The sequence below is a fragment of the Embiotoca jacksoni genome, unplaced genomic scaffold (assembly GCF_022577435.1).
Source record: "Embiotoca jacksoni isolate LCO1_2020_lvr unplaced genomic scaffold, fEmbJac1.0.p SCAF_118, whole genome shotgun sequence".
NCBI classification, from domain to species: Eukaryota; Metazoa; Chordata; class Actinopteri; family Embiotocidae; genus Embiotoca; species Embiotoca jacksoni.
The window spans coordinates 169,645-194,433 of NW_027185250.1; the positions used below are offsets into that span (position 1 = coordinate 169,645).

General features: G+C 44.4%; 2 protein-coding genes and 1 pseudogene across 2 annotated transcripts; 2 read left to right on the plus strand and 1 right to left on the minus strand.

The window, feature by feature from the left end:
• Positions 1-660: 660 nt before the first annotated feature.
• Positions 661-8,754, minus strand: siah2l (seven in absentia homolog 2 (Drosophila)-like). Its single transcript, XM_069143972.1, has 3 exons — positions 8,242-8,754; positions 3,432-3,611; positions 661-3,098 (listed from the first exon to the last, which is right to left on the minus strand). The coding sequence occupies exons 1-3, from the start codon at positions 8,638-8,640 to the stop codon at positions 2,727-2,729; spliced, it is 951 nt and encodes a 316-aa protein (XP_069000073.1). The 5' UTR covers positions 8,641-8,754; the 3' UTR covers positions 661-2,726.
• Positions 8,755-12,517: 3,763 nt separating this feature from the next.
• Positions 12,518-24,712, plus strand: LOC138194923 (neuronal acetylcholine receptor subunit alpha-10-like). The gene is made up of 6 exons (XM_069143951.1): positions 12,518-12,566; positions 17,498-17,643; positions 17,717-17,871; positions 18,422-18,668; positions 18,758-19,043; positions 23,964-24,712. The coding sequence occupies exons 1-6, from the start codon at positions 12,518-12,520 to the stop codon at positions 24,710-24,712; spliced, it is 1,632 nt and encodes a 543-aa protein (XP_069000052.1).
• LOC138194922 (E3 ubiquitin-protein ligase TRIM21-like) lies at positions 19,632-22,706 on the plus strand (annotated as a pseudogene).
• Positions 24,713-24,789: the final 77 nt, after the last annotated feature.

Below are 24,789 nucleotides of genomic sequence, written 5' to 3' on the forward strand. Positions count from 1 at the left end.
AGGTGCTGCTGTTGTTTTGTTAATAATAACAGTCTTAAAAAAAAAAATCGCTGAACATCAGGAATATTTAAGAGTAAAATGTTTTTACAAAATAATGAGTTTTCAGTTGTTTCTCTTTAAATATTAAGAATAAATCTAGTTTGGTAAATTCTGGTAGAAACAGCTGCAGAAACGGCTTTAATTATTACAGAATAAAAAGAAAAGGAATATTGTATTGTATTGTTTTTGTCCGTTTTTATTCTCGAGAATTGATTTTATTGTTTTTTAGGCAAAAATGTACTTAAAATGTTGTGTTGAGTGATTAACAGAAAACCTGAAATTAATATGAATACGTCTGCCAGTAATTTTTGTCTTCATAATCTATTGATCGTTTAGCGTTTAAAACAGTGAAATATTCATCGTAATCCCCGGAGCACAAATGAACGTGTTCGGTTTGTTTTGTTTAGCTAGGTCAAAACTTCAAAAATAAAAACTACAATGACATAAAACCAGATGTTCACGCTTCAGAAGCCGTCAGAGAATTTCTGCTTAAAAAAATGACCTGAAATGACAATTGAATTAAAACTTTCTCCACGTTGATCCGAAGCTTCAAACTCGAAGCTGTAAAAATAGAAAATGTGCAATTTTACGTGAAAAAAAAAAAGCGCATGAAAATCAGAATACAAAAAATGGCATCCTTTTATTACAGAAACATGACGTCACAACAAAAACTAAAACTTCCAGAACCAGAAACTTTCATTTCAGCTTTTTATTCACTGACGGCTGAACTTTGTTTTTCTGCTTTTAGAGTCGAAGTTTCGTCTCAAACAAAATTAACGTCTTAGAAAAAAGACTCTGAAAATCTGTTGAACACAAACACACCTGGAACGTCTTTTATTTTATAAAATATTCTGTCATTTTAACTTTATTTACAGAATTTCAAACATTTCGTAGAAAGCCGAAGCTGCGAGTCGTGTTTCTGTGGATGTGAGAATCCTGGTTCGTTTGATTCAGGATCATAAACTCTGGTTCTGCATTTACACCATAAATATAAATATTAATATAAATATAAATATACGGGGAAGTTTCCAAACATAAAGTAAACATTTTAAAAAGTTTAATGAGGTTTTTCTAACTGAATGTAACTGTTGTAAAACCTTAAAGGTAATTAAATAAAATAAAGCTAATTGTTGATCAACTGTGACAAAACCTGAATAAACATTTCTACAACAAAAAAAAGTGATCTTTGAAATATATAAACAGGATTTAAAGGTAGTTTATTTCAATAAATTCCCTTTAATTCCACCACAGTGGGAGGCTGCTCTGCTAAGCTAGCCTAGCTAGCATTTATCAGCGCTTCTTCTCTTCCGATTAGATTGAAACATTTCCAACGTGTTGACGCTCAAAACTAAACCAGGAACCAGGAACCAGGAACCAGGAACCGGACGAGAACGCTCACGTTCACGTAAACACGACGTGGACAGAACGACATTTCCTCTGTCGTCACGTTCAAGTACGTCTTTTTATTTCGTTAATCTGATTACAGCCCTTAAAAACAAACTGGAATAAAATGATTGAATTTCTAATCGAATTTTATTTTAGTTTCTAATTTATAAAAATTCTGATTTAAATTTGAGTAAACTTGGCAAATAAGTTTGATAAAAAAAATGGTTCGTCCTCACTTAGTTAACGATTGAAGTTATACATAAGAATAAAAAGTCGACGTTAACTTCTCGTCAGCGAAAGATTAAAAATATTCCGCCGCTAACATCTTAGCTAACACGTTAGCTTGCTACGTTAGTTTCTGGCAACAGACGGATACGAAATCTGAAATACAAGAATACAAACTTCACGTGAGAGTAAACAGGAATTCATCGTAGAGTTAACAGGAATTTGCACGCTAACATATGTTAGCGTCACTTTTCTTCCCAACGAACATCTTCGACGTCGAAACTAAAACCTGAGTTTTAATCATCGTAATGAATTCATTGATAATGAATCCTAACAAATAGAAAACGTTGTTCTGAGAAACACTCGTGTTCGATCAGCTTGAAGAAGACGTGACCTTCAACATCATCGTATTCATTTCACGACACTTTGGTCACGTGTATTTTTACTGTAAACTGTGAGCGTAGCTTGGCTAGCTAAACGTTAGTCGATAACGTCACAGGAAACTGTCGCGCAATGAAGCTGAAAAACCTCATTTCATAACCAATGATTATTATCAATAAAAATAAACACAAAGAGTTTCTGGACGAGATTTAAATAAACTAATAACGTTTTTACTTCGGATACGTTTACGTATTTCGTTTTCGGTCTCGGAGCAGAAAAAGTCTCGTAATCAGTCGATGTGTTCGAATTGAAACGTATTCAAATCAAGACCGGAGGCCGTTTTCGGTGACACTCTGTTCGCGGTGTGAAGTGAGGTCAGAGGTCAGAGGTCAGAGGTCAGCGCCTCTGACGGAGGTGAGGTTAAATCAAAAAGTGGTTTTGTTGAACGAACACAGAAAATACAGCGGCGAGGTCGGAGGTTACAGACGTGTTCGTGGTCGGAGGATACAAAGGTTTTTATTAATGTATTCTTGTTATGAGGAGCAGGAGGAGCAGGAGGAGGAAGAGGACGGGGAGGAGGAGGAGGTGGTAGTTAATAAGGCTCTGTCGACCGAACGGACAGCGGGACAATAATTCCTGTGTCTCCGTAACGTCCGTCTCCGTGACGACCGTCCCCGTGAGGTCCGTCTCCGTCTTCAGCACATGGAGATGGTGACGTTGATGCCGAGGTTCCCGTTGTCGGCGAACAGGTGCGCGACGGAGGTGTCGAACACCAGACAGTCGCTGTTCACGATGGCGGCCGCCACGCCGTCGTGGATGGAGCGGGGCGTGGCCTCCCAGGTGAGGCGGCGCCGGTTCCCGTTGAGCTCCAGGCGGTAGGCGAAGTTCTCGGCCTGCTTCCTCGTACCGATGAGCAGCACGACGGCGAAGAACTGCTGGTGACCTTCAAACTTCTCCTGCTTCTCCAGAACCAGCATGAAGTGGTGACTGAAGCACGACTGCATCATCACCCAGTCGACGGCGCCGGGGAGAGAGATGTCTGTAGCGAGGAACACGATGTCCTCACCCTGAGGACAGAGACACACACAGAGACACAAAAAAACAGCGTGAGGAGAAACATCAGAAGTTGGGAGCAGCAGTGTTCTGCATTATTTATTTAAAGTTACAACACCTTCCTGCAAATGTTTCACAATAAAAGCCTTTTTATGAGGGGTTTCTTTCGAATAAAACACTATGGGGCTTTTAATTTGAAATAATACAGGAAGTGTTGAGGTGTAACACAGTGACCGATAGCAAACGATCATATTGAGATTTTATAAATCCCTTAATACGTCTTCATTATGACCCATCCGAACGCTGGTTTAAAGCCCCGCCCACTCCCGACAGGTGGAGGTGCTCACCTGCAGCGTGGTGATGGACTTGTGTGCGTGCATCAGGTGCGGCATGACGGCGTCCAGCGCTCCGTGCCACTTGCAGGTGGCCCCGGGACACGGACAGGTGTACGGCCGACACTCGCACACCTCCTCGTGGTCGGGCTTCTCGCTGTGATGCAGCGTCAGCAGGCAGCCGGCCGCCGCGTACTGAAGACAGGATGGAGGGAAGCAGAGCATCATGGGAGTTTTTATTCAGGATTAATGTGTCTGATAGATTTCATCTTCATGATCTGAAACATTGTTGGTTACTAAAATAACCTCGGTGCTGCTTTATTTTAGAATCAAACACGTTAAAAACATCAAACGGTTACGAAGACGTCGTCTTCACCTCCCGACCAATCAGAGCAGAGCATTTCAAAATAAAACTGATTTATTCCGTTTTATGTTTAATGGATGGAAACCGATTCAGTCCTGATGAGGACATCTCTACGGGGACGTCTCCACTCTACGAGGACGTCTCCAATCTACGAGGACGTCTCCGCTCTACGAGGACATCTCTACAGGGACGTCTCCGCTCTACGAGGACGTCTCTACTCTACGGGGACGTCTCTATGGGGACGTCTCCACTCTACGAGGACGTGTCCGCTCTACGAGCGTGGACACAGCTGCAGGAGGACACAGGAAACGGACCTCCGTCTGTCCATGAATATTTAACTCTGACCTGCGTCTCCGTGTCCTCTCAGATCAGGTGACACGTGTCTCATTTACAGGTGATGGACGGACAGATGACCCAGAAACTGGACAACCTGAGACCAGAGATTCGGGGGAGGGGACACCAGGGGACAAAAAGGGACACCAGAGGACAACATGGGACACAAGGGGACACTAGAGGACATCCGGGGACACCAAGGGACACTAGAGGACACCACAGGACACTAGGGGAAACGCAACACTGCTGAGAACGTTCAAACTACTGAAACATCCTCCAGCGGCTCTCAGTGATGTCATCATCCATCAGTGAGGTCATCAACCATCAGTGATGTCATCATCCATCAGTGAGGTCATCAACCAGCAGTGAGGTCATCAACCATCAGTGATGTCATCATCCATCAGTGATGTCATCATCCATCAGTGAGGTCATCAACCATCAGTGATGTCATCGTTGGTTTGTGAACGTTATGAATCCTCCAGTTCAGATTCTGTCCGTCTCCATCTTTGCTAGTTCGGAGCGGTTTGGAGCAGGAAGTGACCATATTTGGATGAGCTGGGGGAGGAGCCAGAGGTGGATCTGACCGATCTGATTGGAAACCTGACTATACTACGTCCCGCCCACCGATAGCTGTAACCTGACTGCACCACAGGCCTGTCAATCAAACAGACACGCCCCCAAAAACAGGTCTTCTTGAATCTTCTTTTCTAATGAATGAGGGATTATTTTCAGATGGACCTATGTGCTCATTACACCTGTCGTCCTGGACTCACCTGGCTGCCCGTCAGCGGTTTGGTGCGTCCGACAGGTCGACGGGTTCTGTCCCTGACCTCTGACCCCTGCTGGCCGGTGTTAGCGGTTAGCCCTGCGGCGCTAGCTGAAGCGACTCCGTGGGGGCGCGGCCAGCCCAGCAGGCGGCGCCACTGAGCCCACTCCCTGAGGAAAGGCAGGCAGGAGGCGGGGCAAAGCATCGAACCCGCGACAGCTGCAACGAGCAGTCAGTCAGCCGATTAGTCCATCAGAAGGGAACCGATCGATCGTTTGACTTTTGGTCAAACAAAACGAGACATTTGAACACGTCAGAACCAAACGATCAATAATCCAGATGAAGATATTTAACGTCTCTTCTCCGTCAGACTGAACACGACCTTCAGAACACTCTGCTGTGACGTTACTGGGTTTAAATAAAGGTTTTAAAAACATAAATTATATAAATAAAGTTTAAAGAATCTAAACTAATAAAGTTTCATATTTCAGCAGGAACTTTGTTCTCCAGTTTTTTGTCCCTCCGGCTCGCCGTCCAAAACCAGACGGACGGAAGACGAAACTTCAGTCGGACCTCAGAGATCAAATATCAGATTCATCTGAACGAGGAGACGGTTTGTCTGCAGGACGGCTATTGGACATGTTGGAAATGTTGGACATGTTGGACAGGTGCATCTGTCCAACATGTCCAACAGACCAACCAGCTGCTTCCCTCTGACGTCACCAACAACTTATTTTCTGTAAATTGAATCACTGTGGCTGGATGGTGCATTCAAGGACAACCGTGCAGGTGGGAGAGACTACATCTAATGATGTCCACTGTTCAGACAGCAGCATTCAACCTTGATTGATTCATAACTCTGTCTTTAAAATGTCCATCAGTCTGTCTCAGACGAGGCATTCAGGGTCTCACTTTGTTCGACCAAAAGTCCAAAACACAAACCGTTCCGTTCACACAGAAATAAAACGTTCGGCTGCTTTTATTTTTTTATTTTACTGTGAAATAAAATGAGGTGATTTTTTTTTTTTAATTTATTGATTAATTTGCTGATTATTTTTTTGATCAATTGATTGATTATTTTAAGGTCAGAAAATAAAGAAATAATAAAACTTCTCAGTTTTGTTTTGTCAGAATAAATCAGTACACTAATTTATTTTATTTTATTTGTGTTTTTGATTTAATTTCTGTCATCTTTATTATTTATATAATTTATATTTTATTATATTTATTTATTATTTTATTATAAATTACCATATTTGTATTTCTTCTGTTTTGGTCTCAAATAAATAAAGTTTGATTCAAAACATTAAATCTATCAGAATTTAAAGCAAAAAACATTTTAAATTAATCAACATTAAAATCAATAATCATCTAATCAATAAATCTGATAAAAGACGCTTGGGCTAAAAAAAAACAATCAATCAAGAAAATAACTGACAGATTGATCAATAATCAATAACTAGAACCACACACAAACAATCTTTCACCAATAACTCCATTAACAGTTTTGATCATCGATCGCTGAAGTCAATAAACAGGAAGATAAACATCAGCTGACAACAAACAAACAACAACAAACGTTTGACAGAATCTGACACTCAATGATTCGTCAATCAGCAAACACACACACTCACACACTCTCTCACACACACACTCACACACTCTCTCACACACACACACTCACACACTCTCTCACACACACACTCACACACTCTCTCACACACACACACTCACACACTCTCTCTCACACACACACTCACACACTCTCTCACACACACACACTCACACACTCTCTCTCACACACACACTCACACACTCTCTCACACACACACACTCACACACTCTCTCACACACACACACGCACGCACGCACACACGTACCGTTGCAGAATCTAAACAGCAGTAATGCAGCTGCCTCTCCCTCTGTCTCTCTGTCCCTCTGTCCCTCTGTCCCTCTGTCTCTCTGTCCCTCTGTCTCTCTGTCTCTCTGTCTCTCTGTCCCTCTGTCTCTCTGTCCCTCTGTCCCTCTGTCCCTCTCACTGCAGCAAGAAGAAGAATTTTTTTTTCTTCTTCTGTGGTGAAAAAACAACAAGGCAGCAGAAAAAACACACACACACACACACACACACACACACACACACAGACACACACACACACACAGACACACACACAGACACACAGACACACATTGTCAGCTGAGAGGTGGGGGCGGGGAAACAGAAACCTGATCAGGAGAGAGAATAAAAGGAGAACGATCCTCCTCCTCCTCCCCCTCCTACTTCCCCTCTTTCACCTCCACCTCCTCCAGAGATCTTCTAATAAACACCGATCAGCAGGTCCAGATCTCAGCTGACTTTTAATTCAGTGGGAACAATTATGAAGCTACCCGTGAACTCTGTGGGACACATTCAGGACCACCGACAGCGACACATTCAGGACCACCGACAGCGACACATTCAGGACCACCGACAGCGACACATTCAGGACCACCGACAGCGACACATTCAGGACCACCGACAGCGACACATTCAGGACCACCGACAGCGACACATTCAGGACGGACCGGGACAGTGACACATTCAGGACCGGGACAGTGACACATTCAGGACCGGGACAGTGACACATTCAGGACCGGGACAGTGACACATTCAGGACGGACCGGGACAGTGACACATTCAGGACCGGGACAGTGACACATTCAGGACCGGGACAGTGACACATTCAGGACCACGGACAGCAACGCATTCAGGACCGGGACAGTGACACATTCAGGACCGGGACAGTGACACATTCAGGACCACGGACAGCGACACAATCATCAATCACCACCAATCAATAATCAATCATCACCGATCAATCATCAATCAGATCCATCATCAATCTGATCAATAACATCCTTTCAAGGTTTACAAGGAAATAAATTATAAAAACTACAACCTCAAAAACAAAAAGTCGTGATCAAGTATTTACTACAGACAGTGAACTCACCACAGACACTCTAATGTCCTACTATTATTACAGACCGTGAACTCACCACAGAAACTCTAATGTCCTACTGTTATTATAGACGGTGAACTCATCACCGTGATGTTTCACAGCTGTATAAACCAGTGGTGTGTTCAGGGACCGCGGATCATTTCACAGTAAACCTTGATAACTTCTTCTTAGTTGCATTTAAAATCACCGGAGTGTACCTGAATGCTTCACCAGCGCGTCACAGTTACAAACTTTATGGTTTGTTTTTGTTATTGTGGCGCCCCTGTGACGTCACAGGACACACGCACACCGTGTGCGTGAGGAGGCCGTGTGTAGAAGTTGTCCTGGGTGTGTACCGGGCCGGTGTACCGGTCCAGGTGTGCTCACCTTGCAGGGGAAGGGCAGCGTGGACGCCACCTTCTCCATGGCCAGGTTCCGGATGCTCGGGCTCAGCGGGCCGCGGCAGGTCGGGCAGCAGCTCAGCTTCTGGCGGCACTGGTTGCAGACGAGGTGACCGGCCTGGCACTGCAGGATGGGCGGCAGGACGTAGTCGAAGCACACCGGGCACTCGAACAGCGCCGTGAGCTCCGCGGGCTGCCCGGGCAGGCCGGCCGGCAGGGACACGGTCGGGGACGGGGCGACGGAGCCGGAGCCGGAGCCCACACCGGCGGCTGCTGCTGCGGCGGCAGCGGCGGCGCCTCCTCCCGACCCCCCGTGCTTTCCCGCGCCTCCTTTCCCGGCCCCGAGTCCTCCAGCTCCGGCTCCGGCGGAGGACGGACGGCTCATGGCTTCCAGCTGCAGTCTGGTTCCGTCATCTACTGTTTACTACCGGACGTCCCTCCGGGGCCCAGGAGACGACAACATGGCGGCTGCTAGTTTGTATCGCCTGCCGACCGCTGCTATTGGCTGCCACTTCAGTGATTGACAGGCGGCTCAGCCAATCATAGAGAGGAGTCGTGTCACCGCACGTTCAGCAGCAAAAACAAAGAAATTCAGCAAAAGTTCAAAGTATATTATATTATATTATAATGTATTATATTATATTATGTTTTATTAAATTATGTTTTATTAAATTGTATTATATTATATTATGTTATATTAAATTGCATTATTTTATATTATATTATATTGTATTAAATTATGTTATATTAAGTTGTATTGTATTATATTATACTGTATTGTATTATATTATATTGTATTATTTTATTCTATATTTAATTATATCATATTATATTTATAAAATATATAACATAACATGTACACAATATAAAGCTGCAATAATCTAAATTTGATTCATGACATTTAGGCACCTTTAACTCAGATTGCCTTGAAATGAACATTATCAGTCATACAACACACTGTAAATTAAGCTTTTTGATCAGATTCTCTGTAATAAAGGAAATTGACTTGTAATTTATTATTTTACAATTTATAATAATAATAATAATAGCAACAACCAGACTTTAATTTTATGGGACCTTTCAAATGACAAATTTAAACCATTTTAATACGACTTTTTTTTTTTTATTGAATAAACAAATGAACACTTTTTTTTTAGTTTTAATGTAACTACAGCATGCAACATACATGACCATACAAACATGCTCAACATATCCCCTCACTTCCCTCGTTTCAGTCGTCCTGCAGCTCTCTGGCGCCTTCCTGTGGAGCTTCAGGTGAAATCACACCCTTCTTCATCCCTGTCTTCCTCATCACATGAACCAGCTGAACACCAGACTGAAAACTTTCAGTTGCAGATAGACATTCATAAAACCGCCTTACTGACAGCTCACATGAAGGAAACATCTGGTTCAAAGGTTTAAGAGAAACCAGTCAGAGTGAAACCTCCCAACAATTAACTTCTTTGTTCTGCAGGTTCTTAAATCTGACAACAGGAAGTAAAGACCTGCGATGTGTCTCCGATCACACACTCACATTCTAACACCGTCACCATGGAAACATGCAGCACATTATACATTACGAATCGCATAGTTTTTCCTTTTAATATGTTCTGCGAAAGCATTAGCGCCACCAACTTCAATAAACGGTCGCCATCTTGGCTACGTAGCATGAAGGGGCAGGGCTAAACATGGAAGAGTCCTAAAATGTACGTGAAATCACGGAGGTACGTGATCTGAGACATTTATATCCCGACAGGCCTGATTATAGAGCGGCTGCAGGTGGAGGAATTGGGCGGAGCTACTGGGTGAGGTGGGCGTGGCAGGAAGGAGGCTGGACAGGAAGTCCCAATCCTCCACGTGTTCTGAAAACGGACTTTACTCATTATGAAACTGTTTCTTCTGCAGATCCAGAGAAGAATTTCCACCTGAGCGTACCTGTGGAAACACTTCGGTGTGATCTGCAGGAGTGGGCGGGGCTTACCGGGCCGAGCGCCGGTGACACCTGATCTCCTTCTGCTGTCGGTCTGTAACATCAGCTCCCAGCGCCCCTCTGCTTTGTTCAGGTTTGGCTCCATGACGGCTTCCTGTTGGCATCTGAAAGCTCCGCCTCTTATTTCCAGGAGGAGTTGAGGAGTTGCTCCACAATTAACCTTCAGACGCCTTCGAGTCCCGAACAAAAGCTGCTGGAAGAGAAACAGGATGAAGCAGCCAGCTGGGAGGTCTGAGGCCGCGCCTCCGCCGCGACCTCCTGTTGGTCCAACAGAGGAGCTGACTCATCAAATATACATATCTATAAATATAAATATAAATATATATAAATATACATTTATAAAAATACATCTCTGAGCTGCTGTTTGTTTTTTATTAAAGTATATTCAATATAAAACTTAGACCTGAACCCTCTTCACTTCCTTTAACTGGAGGTTTTGTGTTTCCATGACGACGACTGCTGGAGGCTTCACGTTGTCACTGTTAGTTCATCTCTTTCTCATGAACTCGATATCTGAAGGAATTTAATACAAACCTTCATTTGGTCCCTTAGATGAACTGATTAGATTTTGGGGGTCAAAGGTCAAGGTGACCATCCCCCACATGAAATGTGTGACTCTCATCTAAACTGTGAAGCTTCGTCTGTTGTCATGGTCATTAGATTTACGAGGCAGATTCCTTTCAAGTTTTCTCTTCATCATGAAAATAATCAGATTGTTGACAGAAATAACATCTTTCCTTCTTTGACAAACTGAATCTTCCTGTTTGCTCTGAACTCTCTCGTCTTCGTGTCGAACTGAACGTTTATCAGCGAACTGAAAGAAACCGGATCAAAGAGCAAAAATAAATCCATTAAGAAGAAGAAGTGAGTGTCAGTTTGGACGGTGACCTACTGACTTCATCACGCCGGCTAATTTAATTCCTGCTAATCCACTAATCTCCCCCTCATGTCCTCACCTCACTTTTCAAACTTTATTATTTATTATTTATTTATTCATTCTGCTGTCGGAACGCTTCACGTTCACTCTGAAATATTCACTTCAAACATCTTCCATCACGATGAGGATGTTTGTTTGTAATGACACACAAACAGTTTCAGTCATAAAGTTGTTGTTGAACAGACTCTGAACAAAGCTGAAATCTTGAAGTTGACCTTTGACCTTTTGGATATAAAATATCATCAATTCATCATTTTATCAGTGAATTCGTGAATGAATTCTAGAGTTGTGGCCGCAAACGTGTTAAGTTAGGTTATAGTGACCTTTGACCTTTGGCCACCAAATTCTTATCAGATCATCGTTGGGACCGACTGAACGTTTGTACCAAATTGAAAAAATTTCCATCATAGTTTTCTTGAGATTTCCTGAGATCTCGTTCTCCAGATCATGAAAACGAGACGAAGAGATAATTTGAAGTAGCAGCTCCCAAATTCCACACAAAAATTAATAATAATAATAATAATAATCTGTTGGTTCAAGTGTTCACTTTACTCACCTGTCTGATCTTGACTCTGAAATTTATTCCTACAATAAACTCGAAGTCACTCATTTATTTTGCTGCAGCTCGGTATCACGACAAAACATGTATGCCATCATGTTTTTTTGGAGCCACAAGTGACCATATTTGGACAACTATGTCCCGCCCACCTATAGCTGAAACCTGACTGCATCAAAGGCCTGTCACTCAAAGAGCCCCGCCACCAAACATACCTGTTTTAGAGTCCAAATATTTAATGAATGATGAATATTTCCAGAAGGAAACTCTGATCAAAAGGAGTTTATCTAACGACACCATGATGGAAACATTTACTGACTTTGGATTTCAGGATTTCATTTTCACTGGGAGTCTACGGAGACGGCCCCTAGTGGTCCTCAGTGGTACTACACTTTAGGCTTCACTGTTCAGAGCTGGAACACTTTTAAAAACAGTCTGTGATTAAAAGCTGATCTTCTAACTCCTCTCTGTCTTCTGTTTATGTGTTCGGAGTCGATCAGCAGCTTCTGATCCGACTGATCACCGATCAGCTCGTCTCTGATCCTCCTTCAGTCCTGCAGCTGTGACTGAACACAGTTTTGTAGCACTAATGACCTCCCATACAGCAGAGACCACCGCACAGCAGCAAACACACCGACCCACATCAGCAGCTCCTCCTCTCAGTAAGCTCCATCCTCCGAGCCGGCCGGCCACTCGCTGCTCATGTCTGATCATCTTCCATCCATATCACATCGGATCAATAACCAGGATCAATAACCAGGATCAATAACCAGGACGGGATGAAGCTCCTCTCGATCACGTCCCTCCTGCTGCTCTGCTTCCTGCCAGGTACAAACATTTCATACTTTACATCAGTCTGACTCCAACACAGGTCACTTCTTTATGTTCTGATCATGTACAGGTAGGTTCTAGATTTTATTTATTTATTTCCAAAATGTGAAGTCAGTCATGACATAATCTGAGGATTAAATGTATTGACATGTGTGCTGCTGCGGAGCCTCTGGATCTGAAACTTTAACGAACCTGAACATTTTATATTATTGTGCCTTTAAAAAACTTTTCATTTGTTTTATAACAGAAATTCTTTAATTGTTTTCTTCATCAGTGAATCTGAATATTAGTTTCAAGCATAATTACGTCTTTGTTTTGTCTATAAAATGTCACAAAATAGTGAACAATTTGCATGAAAATATCCTAAAAGTTTTCTATAATTCATACTGAAGAAAATCAACCAGTTCTGATTATTTAAGAGAAAGTTAAAAAATATTAAGATATATATCTAATAAATCCAAGATATTTTTCTGTGATAAATGTCAGTTCGCTATCAGGAAGCTTCACGTGTTGCTGCTTTCAGAGTTTTATTGAACGGAGATGTGGAGACGTGGAGGTGTTCAGGACTCTGTGTCTCTGTGATAAGACAGGAGGACAAAGACGGACAGGTTACAGCTGCTTCACAGAACATGTGGGGTCGGATCCCAAGTCATGCTTTTATTGTGAAGGAATGAACAGATCAATATGAGTGATGTTTTATTTGAGGCTTGATTCTTGAAATTCTACAAAGTCTGATTGATTCATGTTTGACTGCTTGTGTCTGCGATCGTTTTTAAAATGTCCAGAACAAACAAACGTCACGTTTTAAACCTGCAAACAGTCACAACAGAAAGGAACAAAACTTTTTATTCACTCGTCTGTCAGTCAGTTTGATGCAGACTGAAAAAAGATCTAAAAATACAATGAAAACCAGAATATGGTTTAATATGACCACTCCTTTCCACAATTAATAAAGAAAAGGTCCAGTTGAGACTCCGCCTCCTCTAATGAGTCAACTAATATCAGAGATCTTTCCAGATGAACTCTCATGTTACCGTCGGCTAAGTCAGAGTAACATCTTCTGAAGAGACGCTGACAGAGATAAACCTCAAAGCTGTCAATCACCATTCATCCACATAGAGGAGCAGTGACCTCCAGAGGTCAAATAGCAGAGATGATCCCAAACACACTTAAAACCGACACATCAGGTTCGTCCTCGAATATCAACACAGAGGATTTATCTGTTCGGAGAGAAGCTCAGAGTGATGAAAAGAAATGATGCTTCCTTCGTACGAATACATTTTATCTTGATGATAGTGGCGGAGGAAAATGAAGCCATGAATATCTGACCTGTGAAGTACAGCCGTCTGTCCACTAGAGGGTGCAGAGTCAGTGGTGTGTTCGTTTTAGGAGCCAAAAACCCAGCTGGTTCCGTTCAGAAGAAGATGAGCGTTTGGGTTCAAATAAATAATTATATGGAAATAACATTACGTATGTCACTTGAGCTACTTAACGTACATGACGTAAGTTAAATACGTTACAAGACGTGTGCAACTGTAAACGCAGACTTTTGTTTTGCATAATGAGCGCTGGTCACTCTTCAGTCTGAAAGAGTCTCTGAGTTGTTCCAGGAAGCTGAAGCGTGTTTAGATGACAGAAAACAGACCTCAGACAACCTGAACGTTTCATCCACAAAACTCACCAAGCGTTTCGTTACATCATGAAGAAAATTAATAATACAGAACAAGCAAGTCTTTAAAAGGTGAATTCCTCCCAGGAGGGTTGGACAGACATGCTGAAGGAGTTAGTTCATGAGTCGGGGGGTCAAAGGTCATCAGGTGGATCACAGAGGCTTCAGCAGACCGTCGTGGTTCAATCTCTTACACACACACACACACACAATGTGTGTGTGCTCCTCTCCCAGTTTAAACACTGAACCTGTTTGGACCAGTTGTCCAACTGGGGACCAAAGTCTGGTCCTGATGAGACCCGACGTCTTGGTTGAGGTCAGGTTTTGGTTATCCTGAAGGTCGTGTTAGTTTGAAGGTCATCACCAGGAATCAGTATCTGTGCACATGTTTGGACTGAGTGTTTGGAGGATAACCTAACGTCTAAGTCTAGGTTCTAGATGTGAATGAGCATTAAGGAGGCTGTGGTCATGAATGAGAGGTTCAGGAGGCCCATGAGGAGGTTCTGGGAGTTCTGTGTGTTTCAGTGGGTCTCCAGCAGATCTTAGAGGTTCTGTAGAATATCTGTGGGGTATTTTAGATGATGTGTTAGACAGCACTCGGCTCCTCCATCCTGATGGAGGAGGAGGTGCCAGTATACATTGAAGAGGTCCAGTTTGTGGTTCTGGTGGGTTTCTGACAGATGTCAGGGTTCTGTATTGCATGGAACATCGATGGGAGAAAGCTGAGCGTCGTGTTTCCTCCTCCACCGTCAGAACACCAAATAAGGGAACATGTGAGTGACGGACGGCGCCGGCCGGTCCAGAACCGTTCACACGTGTCACAGATATCATCTCTGCTCAGACACGCTTCTAAAACACTCCAGTTTCAGCTCCATCCGTCAGCGGCTCGTAAACACTGTCAGGACTAATGGAGGTCGGGTCCGACATCCAGAACACGTTTCAAACAAACGTTGTTTCACGTGACATGAAAATTAGATTTAAAAAGCCTGAAGTCGGTTTGTTTTCTGTTTTTGGAGAATAAATCTTTGCATTTGATTCTGGTCATATTTCACCCATCAGAACAATCAGTAAAAGAACAATAAACTGGTTTTGGTCTTTTTATGGGGACCGTTCATCATAACAAAATTACTTTTAGTGGCATGTATTATTATTATTATTATTATAGTATTATTATTATTATTATTATTATTATTATTATTATTATTATTATTATTATTATTATAATTATAATGGAACAGCATAAACCTTTCTACTTACTTTACAAAGTTTATATACAAAACACATGAAAATGGTTTTAGATGAAACTACAGAGGAAACTGTCAAATAATGATTTGAAGTTAATTATCAACTATTTTTATTACTTTTTATATCATTTTTCATAAAAAGAAATATAAATATTTCATCTTTCAGATACTTAAAGGTTAAAATTTGCTGCTTTTCCCTTTAATTTATTTAAATACATTTTATTCATCAGTTTGGACTGCTGTTTTCAGAGTTTATGCAAATAATCAGTCAGTTAATCAAGAAAATAATCTGCAGGGGAATTCATAAAAACAGGAAAATTAGTTTCAGTCCTAAACATCATAATAAAAGAAGCTCAACCAACAATATCAGAAGAATCCTGATGAAAATCTGATCATATAAAACAATCAGATGTAACGAAGAGCTCAGGAACAGTTTTCATTCCACATTTCCATGTTTGTTCAGGATGTTAAAACTCCCCCTCGTCATTTTAATACTTCATCCTCTTCTTATCTGAAGGTCATTACAGCGACGCGTTTCCTTTTTAGTTCATAGTATGTTGAAGTTCTTCTTTCAGGGTCAATAAGTGACGACTATAAACATTTATTAATAATTATTAGTGGTTAAAGGTCACAGAAAGTTTGGTTTTAGTGAATCACCGACTGTAAAGAAAGTTGAAAGCCATAATTGCCGTGAAGCAGGCGACTCATCGTCCAGCAGCTCGTTGAGACGAACGCCAACGAAGCGTCTCGCTCAGAAGGTTTGTTGGCGGGAAGACGTCGTTCCTCGGCTGCCTGAAGACACTGACGGACAACAAGTCCTCAACATGTTTCATTCCACTTTACTTATATGGTGACTGACTGTTATCAGAGCTGAATCCTGACGGGACAACTATAACCTCATTATTATTGTTATTATTATTATTTATGGAGGGAAATGTTCTGTTTGCACAGTTAGAAAAGAAAACATCTGCTTATTAAAATATTTACTAGATATGAACACTTTGATTTAGTTCAAGTTTTTACTGCCAAGAGAAACTTCACAGAAACAGACCAACGGGAGCATCTTTCCCCTTCATCATCATCATCTTCATCATCATTTTCCTAATCTTCACCATCATCACCATCATCATCTTCATCACCATCTTCATCATCACCTTCATCTTCATCACCACCACCATCATCATCATCATCACCACCATCATCACCATCTCCACCAACACCGTCATCATCATCATCATCATCACCATCTTCATCATCATCTTCATTATTGTCATTAAGTGTAAACAGGATTTAAAGGAATTAACAGTCTGCTGCGACTCTGCTGACGTTTTTTGATTAACATGTAAAACCTGAAGGTTAATTAAGCAGGGAACCGTGTGTGTGTGTGTGTGTGTGTGTGTGTGTGTGTGTGTGTGTTATGGTATGTGTGTGTGTGTGTGTGTGTGTGTGTGTGTGTGTGTGTGTGTGTGTGTTATGGTATGTGTGTGTGTGTGTGTGTTATGGTATGTGTGTGTGTGTGTGTGTGTGTGTGTGTGTTATGGTATGTGTGTATGTGTGTGTGTGTGTGTGTGTGTGTGTGTATGTATGTGTGTGTGTGTGTGTGTGTGTGTGTGTGTGTGTGTGTGTGTGTGTGTGTATGTGTATGTGTGTGTGTGTGTGTGTGTGTGTGTGTGTGTGTGTGATGGACTTCTGCTGGTGACATGAGAAACAGGATTAACAGGAAATCATAGCAGACAAAAGGACTTCATGTATTAATTCATTAATAATAATAATCTGCAGGTTAATGTTTCATCAAACTGAGAAAAAGTAAAATCAGGAATTGTTTGTGAAAAGTTGACTAATTTGATAAAATGTTCAACATTTTAAACAGTTGGATTTTCCAGATGATTTCCAATCAGCATTGAAGGAGTACTGTTGACATATCGGCAAAACATTGAAGAAATGAAGGTCATGAGGTCGTTCCTCTGGAAACAGGAAGTAGATCGATGGTTTTAAATCTGGTTTCTGCTCCTCAGTTAGCTCGGCGGCTCACGGTCGCTACGCTCAGAAGCTGCTGACCAACCTGTTCTCCAACTACACCAACGCCCTGCGGCCGGTCGAGGACACCGACTACATCATCAATGTCACGCTGCAGATCACGCTGTCCCAGATCATCGACATGGTAACCATCACCTCCTCCAGGTGTTCCTGAGGTGAGTCGCCACCGCGCTGACGCTGCTGTCTTGTTTCACCAGGACGAGCGGAACCAGATCCTCACCACCTACCTGTGGATCCGCCAGGTGTGGATGGACGCCTACCTCACCTGGAAGAAGGAGGACTACGACGGCCTTGACACCATCCGCATCCCCAGCAGCTATGTGTGGAGACCGGATATCGTTCTGTACAACAGGTGGGCGGAGCCTAGAAGGGGTGCAGTTATAATCGCTTCTGAGTTCACATCACAGACTGTTTCTAAAAGAGCTCGTAGCTTCAGGTCTGTAAAATAGTTCTGATCCAGAAGTGTCTTCAGCTGCAATACCAGCGAGTGCCACTAGAGGTCGGCTCCAAAAAGCCTTCGGCTCCAAGATTCAAGAAGATCTGTTTTTGGGGGCGTGTCTGTTTGATTGACAGGCCTGTGGTGCAGTCAGGTTACAGCTATCGGTGGGCGGGACGTAGTATCGTCAGGTTTCCAATCAGATCAGTCAGATCCACCGCTGGCTCCTCCCCCAGCTCGTCCAAATATGGTCACTTCCTGCTCCAAACCGCTCCGAACTAACAAGATGTTGACGGACAGAATCTGAACTGGAGGATTCATAACGTTCACAAACCAACGATGACATCACTGATGGTTGATGACATCACTGATGGATGATGACATAACTGATGGTTGATGATTGGTTAACTCCCTTTCCTTCTTCCCTCTCTTGTCTTCACACGACTTCCTGTTTCCTCCTCCACAGTGCAGACGACGAGTTCTCCAGCTCCATGGAGACCAACGTCGTCCTCCGTAACGACGGACAGCTCATGTGGGACCAGCCGGCCATCACGAAGAGCTCCTGCTCCGTGGACGTGGCCTTCTTCCCTTTTGACATGCAGCAGTGTCACCTGACCTTCGGCTCCTGGACTCACAACGGGAACCAGATGGACCTCATCAACGCCCTGGACAGTGCTGATCTGACGGACTTTGTCCCCAACGTGGAGTGGGAGGTGAGAGACGCCGTCCTTATCTGCTTAGAGACAAACTGTCCGTTCTGCTTCAGACAGTCTAATGAAGTGAAATCTGTTTCTCTGAGCAGGTTCTGGGTATGCCGGCCAAGAAGAACGTGATCCTGTACGGCTGCTGCTCCGACCCTTACCCCGACATCACCTTCACGCTGCACCTGAAGAGACGTGCCTCCTTCTACATCTTCAATCTGCTCATACCCTGCATGATGATCTCCTTCCTGGCTCCGCTGGGCTTCTACCTGCCGGCTGACTCTGGGGAGAAGGTTTCTCTGGGTGTCACCGTGCTACTGGCGCTCACCGTCTTCCAGCTGCTGGTGGCGGAGAGCATGCCGCCGTCCGAGAGCGTCCCGCTGATTGGTGAGAATCATCACTCACTTCTACCACTTCTTGATAATGTTTTAGCTGCAGGAACTGAGAACCAGTGTAGTTGTTCGAACTCCGTTTTGAAGGTACTAAACTAAAGTGCCGTAGATGATGTCTTAATAAGTTTGTTTGGATCCAATCTAAAACACAAACATAGCAACCGAAGGTTAACCCTAACCCTGACTATACGCAGCTTTAATACTCAGAGTTACTGTCTAGCCTGAATAAAACTACACAGCAACCACTGACACTCAAAGCAAATAATAAACTTTATTTCAAGAGAGGATGGGGGCTCTGCACCCTGGAGCATAGCTAACTCCGGGGGGGCCGTCCTCGGGTAGGGTGTCTGGTGATAATGGTGGAAACACCCGGTGACCCCGAGGTACACCATTGATGACACATCCCTCCAAAACCACAAAATACAGTTTAGGACAGTAGCTCGCCAAATCACCAGTTAAAAAGTCACCACAGGAACACCTCGAACCCAAACTGTGACCAAAATAAACTCAACTAATAGGTCTCCGCAGGACCCTCATTGAAACCCTGAACCGGATACCGCAAACGTTATAAATTAAGGGCAATATGGGACCCTGTGGGGTCTGGGAACTCTAAATTAAAAGTGGTCACAGAACCACCTCAAACCTAAATCAGGGACCAAATAAAAACTTAAAGGGTTAGGGTTAGGGTTAGACCCCCGGGAAGCCTTATAACAGGATACGATAAAAGATACAATGTAGGGTCACCGTAGAACCCTGGTTAAAAAAACTTTTTTAAAGAAACATAAAAAACGGTAGAATCAAGATCACACAACTCTAATCTAAAAAAAAAAAAAATCATCTCAGTACTACTTCATACCAAAAAACTTGGACCAAATAAACATAATCTAAAAAAAAAATCCCAATGGGACCCCCTCTAAAGCTCGTATCGGGGACGTCTAACTACGAACCAGATAACCACCCTGAAAAAAAAATTTAAGGTCGCCACCGGACTCTCAAAGTCAAATGAGTCGTGTTTCAAAGTGAACCGGAGGCGACGGCCATGAGTGGACTCCTCACAAACCTAACTGGGACCAAGAACCCACTTGGGACAACACCACCACCAAGAAAACCTCATCCTTGCGCCTCGGAGTTGACACAAAAGTGAGGAGAGCTTGACTGACATGTGGCGGCCTGTGCATTGCCCTTGACCCTCTATACCAAACTACTGGACCTGATGAGGGGCCCTAATCTTAATCCTAATCCCAACCCAACCCAAACCCTAATCCTAATCCTAACCCTAACCCTAATCCCTAACCTGAATCCCTAATCCTAATCCCTAATCCCTAATCCTAACCCTAATCCCTAACCCTAATCCCTAACCCTAACCCCTAACCCTAATCCCTAATCCCTAATCCCTAATCCCTAATCCTAACCCTAGCCCTAATCGAGGCAGCAGCAGATCATCAACGTCCATGTTCTGGGTCAAAGGCTGAAATCAGACCGTTTTACCTGCTTCTGTTTTCTGAGCTCGTTCGGAGTCGGAGCCAGAAAAATAAATATTTATCTCCAACAGTTGGTTCACAAACACTCTCTTGTGATTGTTTCTCATCCTCACGGAGCAGTTGGACTCTCTGCTGTTTGTATCCATCCTCACCACTTGGCCACCTTGATATAATTATGTTTTATTGGCTGTTATAAAACTGTCATTGGACCACTGAAAGTCTCCATTAAGATGAAGGAACTCGTCCACCTCTCCTCATCCACACCAACAAACTGTCACCACGACGCCGCTGAAACCAGAAAGTCCAGCAGCTCATTTCAATATCATCATCCACAGATAAAAGTCAAAGTTTGAGCAGAGCTCAGCTCAACTGAGTCGTGGTTTTCTCTGAAGAAAAACTAAACGGCAGGACCGTCGTCTGCACCATTTCCAAGAGTCACCAGAGCGTCGAACACAGGCGAGTCCACCTGGTGATACGTCATACGCTCCACTGGTTTCATATCATAGTTCGATACCGGACAAATAAAACTAAAGTGCAGAGAAATGATAGGATTTCAAAAGTTATTACAGGTTTTTTAAGGTTTCAGAGTTGATTCCAGTTTCTCACCTCAGTTCCCAGCTGCCTGCTGCGTGAAGATCACTTCCTGTGCTCCATCTGTCTGGACGTGTTCACCGACCCGGTCGCCACGCCGTGTGGACACAACTTCTGCCAGATCTGCATCACTAAACACTGGGATACGAATGCGCCATACAACTGAAATGTAATGTAACTGCCCCATGTGTAAAGAGATCTTCTACTTGAGGCCGGCGCTGCGGGTCAACACGCTGATCTCTCAGATGGTCGCTCAGGTCCGACAGAGATCCAGCAGCAGCAGCTTGGAGACACAACGTCCCGAAGCGCAACGCGTCTCCTGTGACATCTGCACCGACAGCAGAGAAGAGGCCCTGAAGTCTTGCCTGGTGTCTGGCCTCCTACTGCCACACTCACCTGCAGCCTCACCTGACCGTCGCCGGCCTCCAGAGACGTCCGCTCATCGACCCGCTGGGGAACCTCCACAGCAGAATATGTGTGAAGCACGACCAGCAGCTGCTCTGCAAGGTGGAGCAGGCTCTGAGAAACGAGTGCGAGGAGAAGAAGGCCGCGTTGGGGAAGATGGAAGATCAAATTCAGCTGAAGATCCAGAAGAGACGTCTGAAGGTTAAGGAGCTCAGAGAGTCGGTGAAGGTCAGTGAGGAAGCGGCAGACAGAGAGAAGACCAACGCCATTCAGGTCTTCAGCGCTCTGAGGGAGCTCCTTGAGAAAGGACTGGGCGACCTGTTCGACACCAAAGGAGGCTGACGGAGGAGCAGGCCGAAGGCTTCATCACTGAGCTGGAGCAGGAGATCTCTGAGATGATGAAGAGGAGCTCTGAGATGGAGCAGCTTTCTCGCTCTGAAGACCCCTTCCACCTCCTGCAAAGGTTCCCGTCCCTGAACGCCGCTCCACTCACCAGGGACTGGACGGACATGAGGATCAGTCCTCCGTCGTACGAAGGGACTGCAGTGAGAGCTGTGGACGAGCTGGAGAAGAAGCTCAGCACAGAGATGAAGAAGCTGTTTGAGGCTGAGCTGACGAGGGTCCAGCAGTTTACTGTGGACATGACTCTGGATCCTGAAACGACCAATCCCTGGCTCGTCCTGTCCGACGACGGAAAACAGGTGACCTGCGGTGACATCATCAGGAACCTCCCCGACAGTCCGCAGAGGTTCTCTTACTACGCCAGCGTGTTAGCAGAGCCCAGTTTCACTTCAGACAGGTTCTACTACGAGATTCAGGTCAAAGGGAAGACTAAATAGGATGTGGGCATGGTCAAGGAGTCGGTGGACAGGAAGGACTGGATCACGCTGAACCCTTCTAACGGGTCCTGGACTCTGTCTCTGAGGAACCAAACTGAGTACACGGCCCTCACAGAGCCTCGAGTCCGTCTCTCTCTGAGGACGAAGCCGGAGAAGGTCGGTGTGTTCGTGGACTACGACGAAGGTCTGGTCTCCTTCTACGACGTCGACACTGCAGCTCTGATCTTCTCCTTCACCGGCTGCTGCTTCACTCAGAAACTCCACCCGTTCTTCAATCCCTGTAACAACGAGGGCGGCAGAAGCTCGGCTCCGCTCACCGTCTGTCTGCAGAGTCAACTTTGACTTGGAGTTCATTTACGAAAGGAGACGAAAATGTACTGAAACGACAAAATCAACTAATTGATGGGCTCCCGATCAGATCCGCCGCTCACTCCGCCCCCAGCTCGTCCAAATATGGTCATCATTTCTGGCTTTTTTTAAAAACCAAGATGGTGCCAATTGAAATGTCAGACTGGAGGCTTGAAAACATTCATAAACCAACGGGTGACGTTACAGTGATTTATTCTTGGTACAACCATTTGAACCATGCGCCTCACTTTATGCTCAGATTATAAAAATACGACCTAAATGCGCTTCAGACTGAGTTTACATCGTTAATGTAGGTTTTTGTCGATCGGTCACCTTCTGCTGCCTCAAGATAACGATGCACCAGTGACGCTCCTGACAACTTGTTTGGAGAGGAAAGACGGGATGGTTTGGGTGGTGTTGGTTCGCAGGACATTTCAGTCCAAAAAACACAAAGAAATAAGAAGACGTTTTAAAAAGTGTGGAAGTATAAGTCAGATCATAATCACTTCATAATATGTACATTTCTCTCTTCCTAAATAATAAAGACAAATTAGAAAACCTTGGATGAACACCTCTTCTGTCTAAAAATGAAACAGGTTGTTGTTTCTAATCATCTGATGACACCAAAGATGATGATGGAGAATTTAACTGTAACCCAGAAAAATAAAAAACAACCTCCATCTCTAATAATAAGTTACTGATGACCTGCAGAGCTTCAGTTCATCTTCAGATCAGCTCATCAGAGGAAGAACTACGAACACTCGGTGAGATGTTAGTTCAGACCGGCCGGTCGAACCTGTCACTTAGTTAAAATACAACAATCAGTTCAGGGATCAACAATCATCAGCAGCGTGTTCATTAAACACTCATATTTCTGCTGAGAGCAACTTTTAAATGAGTTTACTCACAAACAAAGAACGATTCTTCTGTTAGACGACTGAAAACCCAGTTTAAAGTGTTTCGTGAGTGTTTCGAGCTCGGCTGAATCCGTTTCAGGTTAAGACTCAGAGATGAACTGATAAGATGTTGATGGTCAAAGGTCAAAGTTCACTGTGACCCCATTCTTGTGAGCGTGATGCCGTAACAGAAGGGAAGGTTGTGACAATATTCAACTTTTGGTCAGATACTGAATCGGTGACAAAAACCTTTAAAAAACTGAAATGTAAACGCATCACTTCCTGTTTTTCACCGAATCTCCATCAAACATTCTGTTAAAAAGCAGCTTTGACTCTAAATGTCCTCTTCCAACAGGGAAGTACTATATTGCCACCATGACGATGGTCACCACGTCCACAGCGCTCACCATCTTCATCATGAACATCCACCACTGTGGCGCCGAGGCCCGTCCCGTCCCGCAGTGGGCGGAGCGATTCATCCTCAACTATCTGGCCCGTGTCTGCTTCGTCTATGAGGTCGGCGAGAACTGCCTTGGAGGGGAGTCGTCTAGGAAACAGCCGCCGTCGCAGGACGAGTCCGACGCCCCGTCGGCCAACGGAGGCAGTACCAAAGGAACCAACTGGGATGTGAACGGGCAGGCGTGGGGGGGGCGGGTGGAGGAGGAGGGGGCGGAGAAGTCTCTGAAGGCGGGGCAGGATCTGACGGACTGGAAGGAGGACCTGTTCGTGACCATCGACCACTCGGAGGAGGAAGGAGCTGCTGGAGGACCGGAGGATCCGGCCGGATCAGGAGGAGGAGCAGGAGGAGGAGCAGGAGGAGGAGGGGCGTATGTGGAGGAGAAGAAGGGCGTCGGAGGTGAAGGAGGGGGCGGAGCCAGGCCTACCCAGAGGGAGGTGCTGGTGAAAGCCGTGTGCGTGTGCCAGCATCACGGACTGCGCAGCAATGTAGAGTTCATCGCCAACTCCTACCAAGACCAGCGGGCCGCTCAATTGCGCATCGGGGAGTGGAGGAAGGTCGCCAAGGTCATGGATCGCTTCTTCATGTGGCTCTTCTTCATCATGGTCTTCATCATGAGCATCCTCATCCTGGGGAAGGCCATCTGACAGAGGTCGCAGGTCGCAGGACGGAGTCGCTCCACCGATAACGGTTTTAGTTTCACGTTGTGTTGAAAGTGAATCCG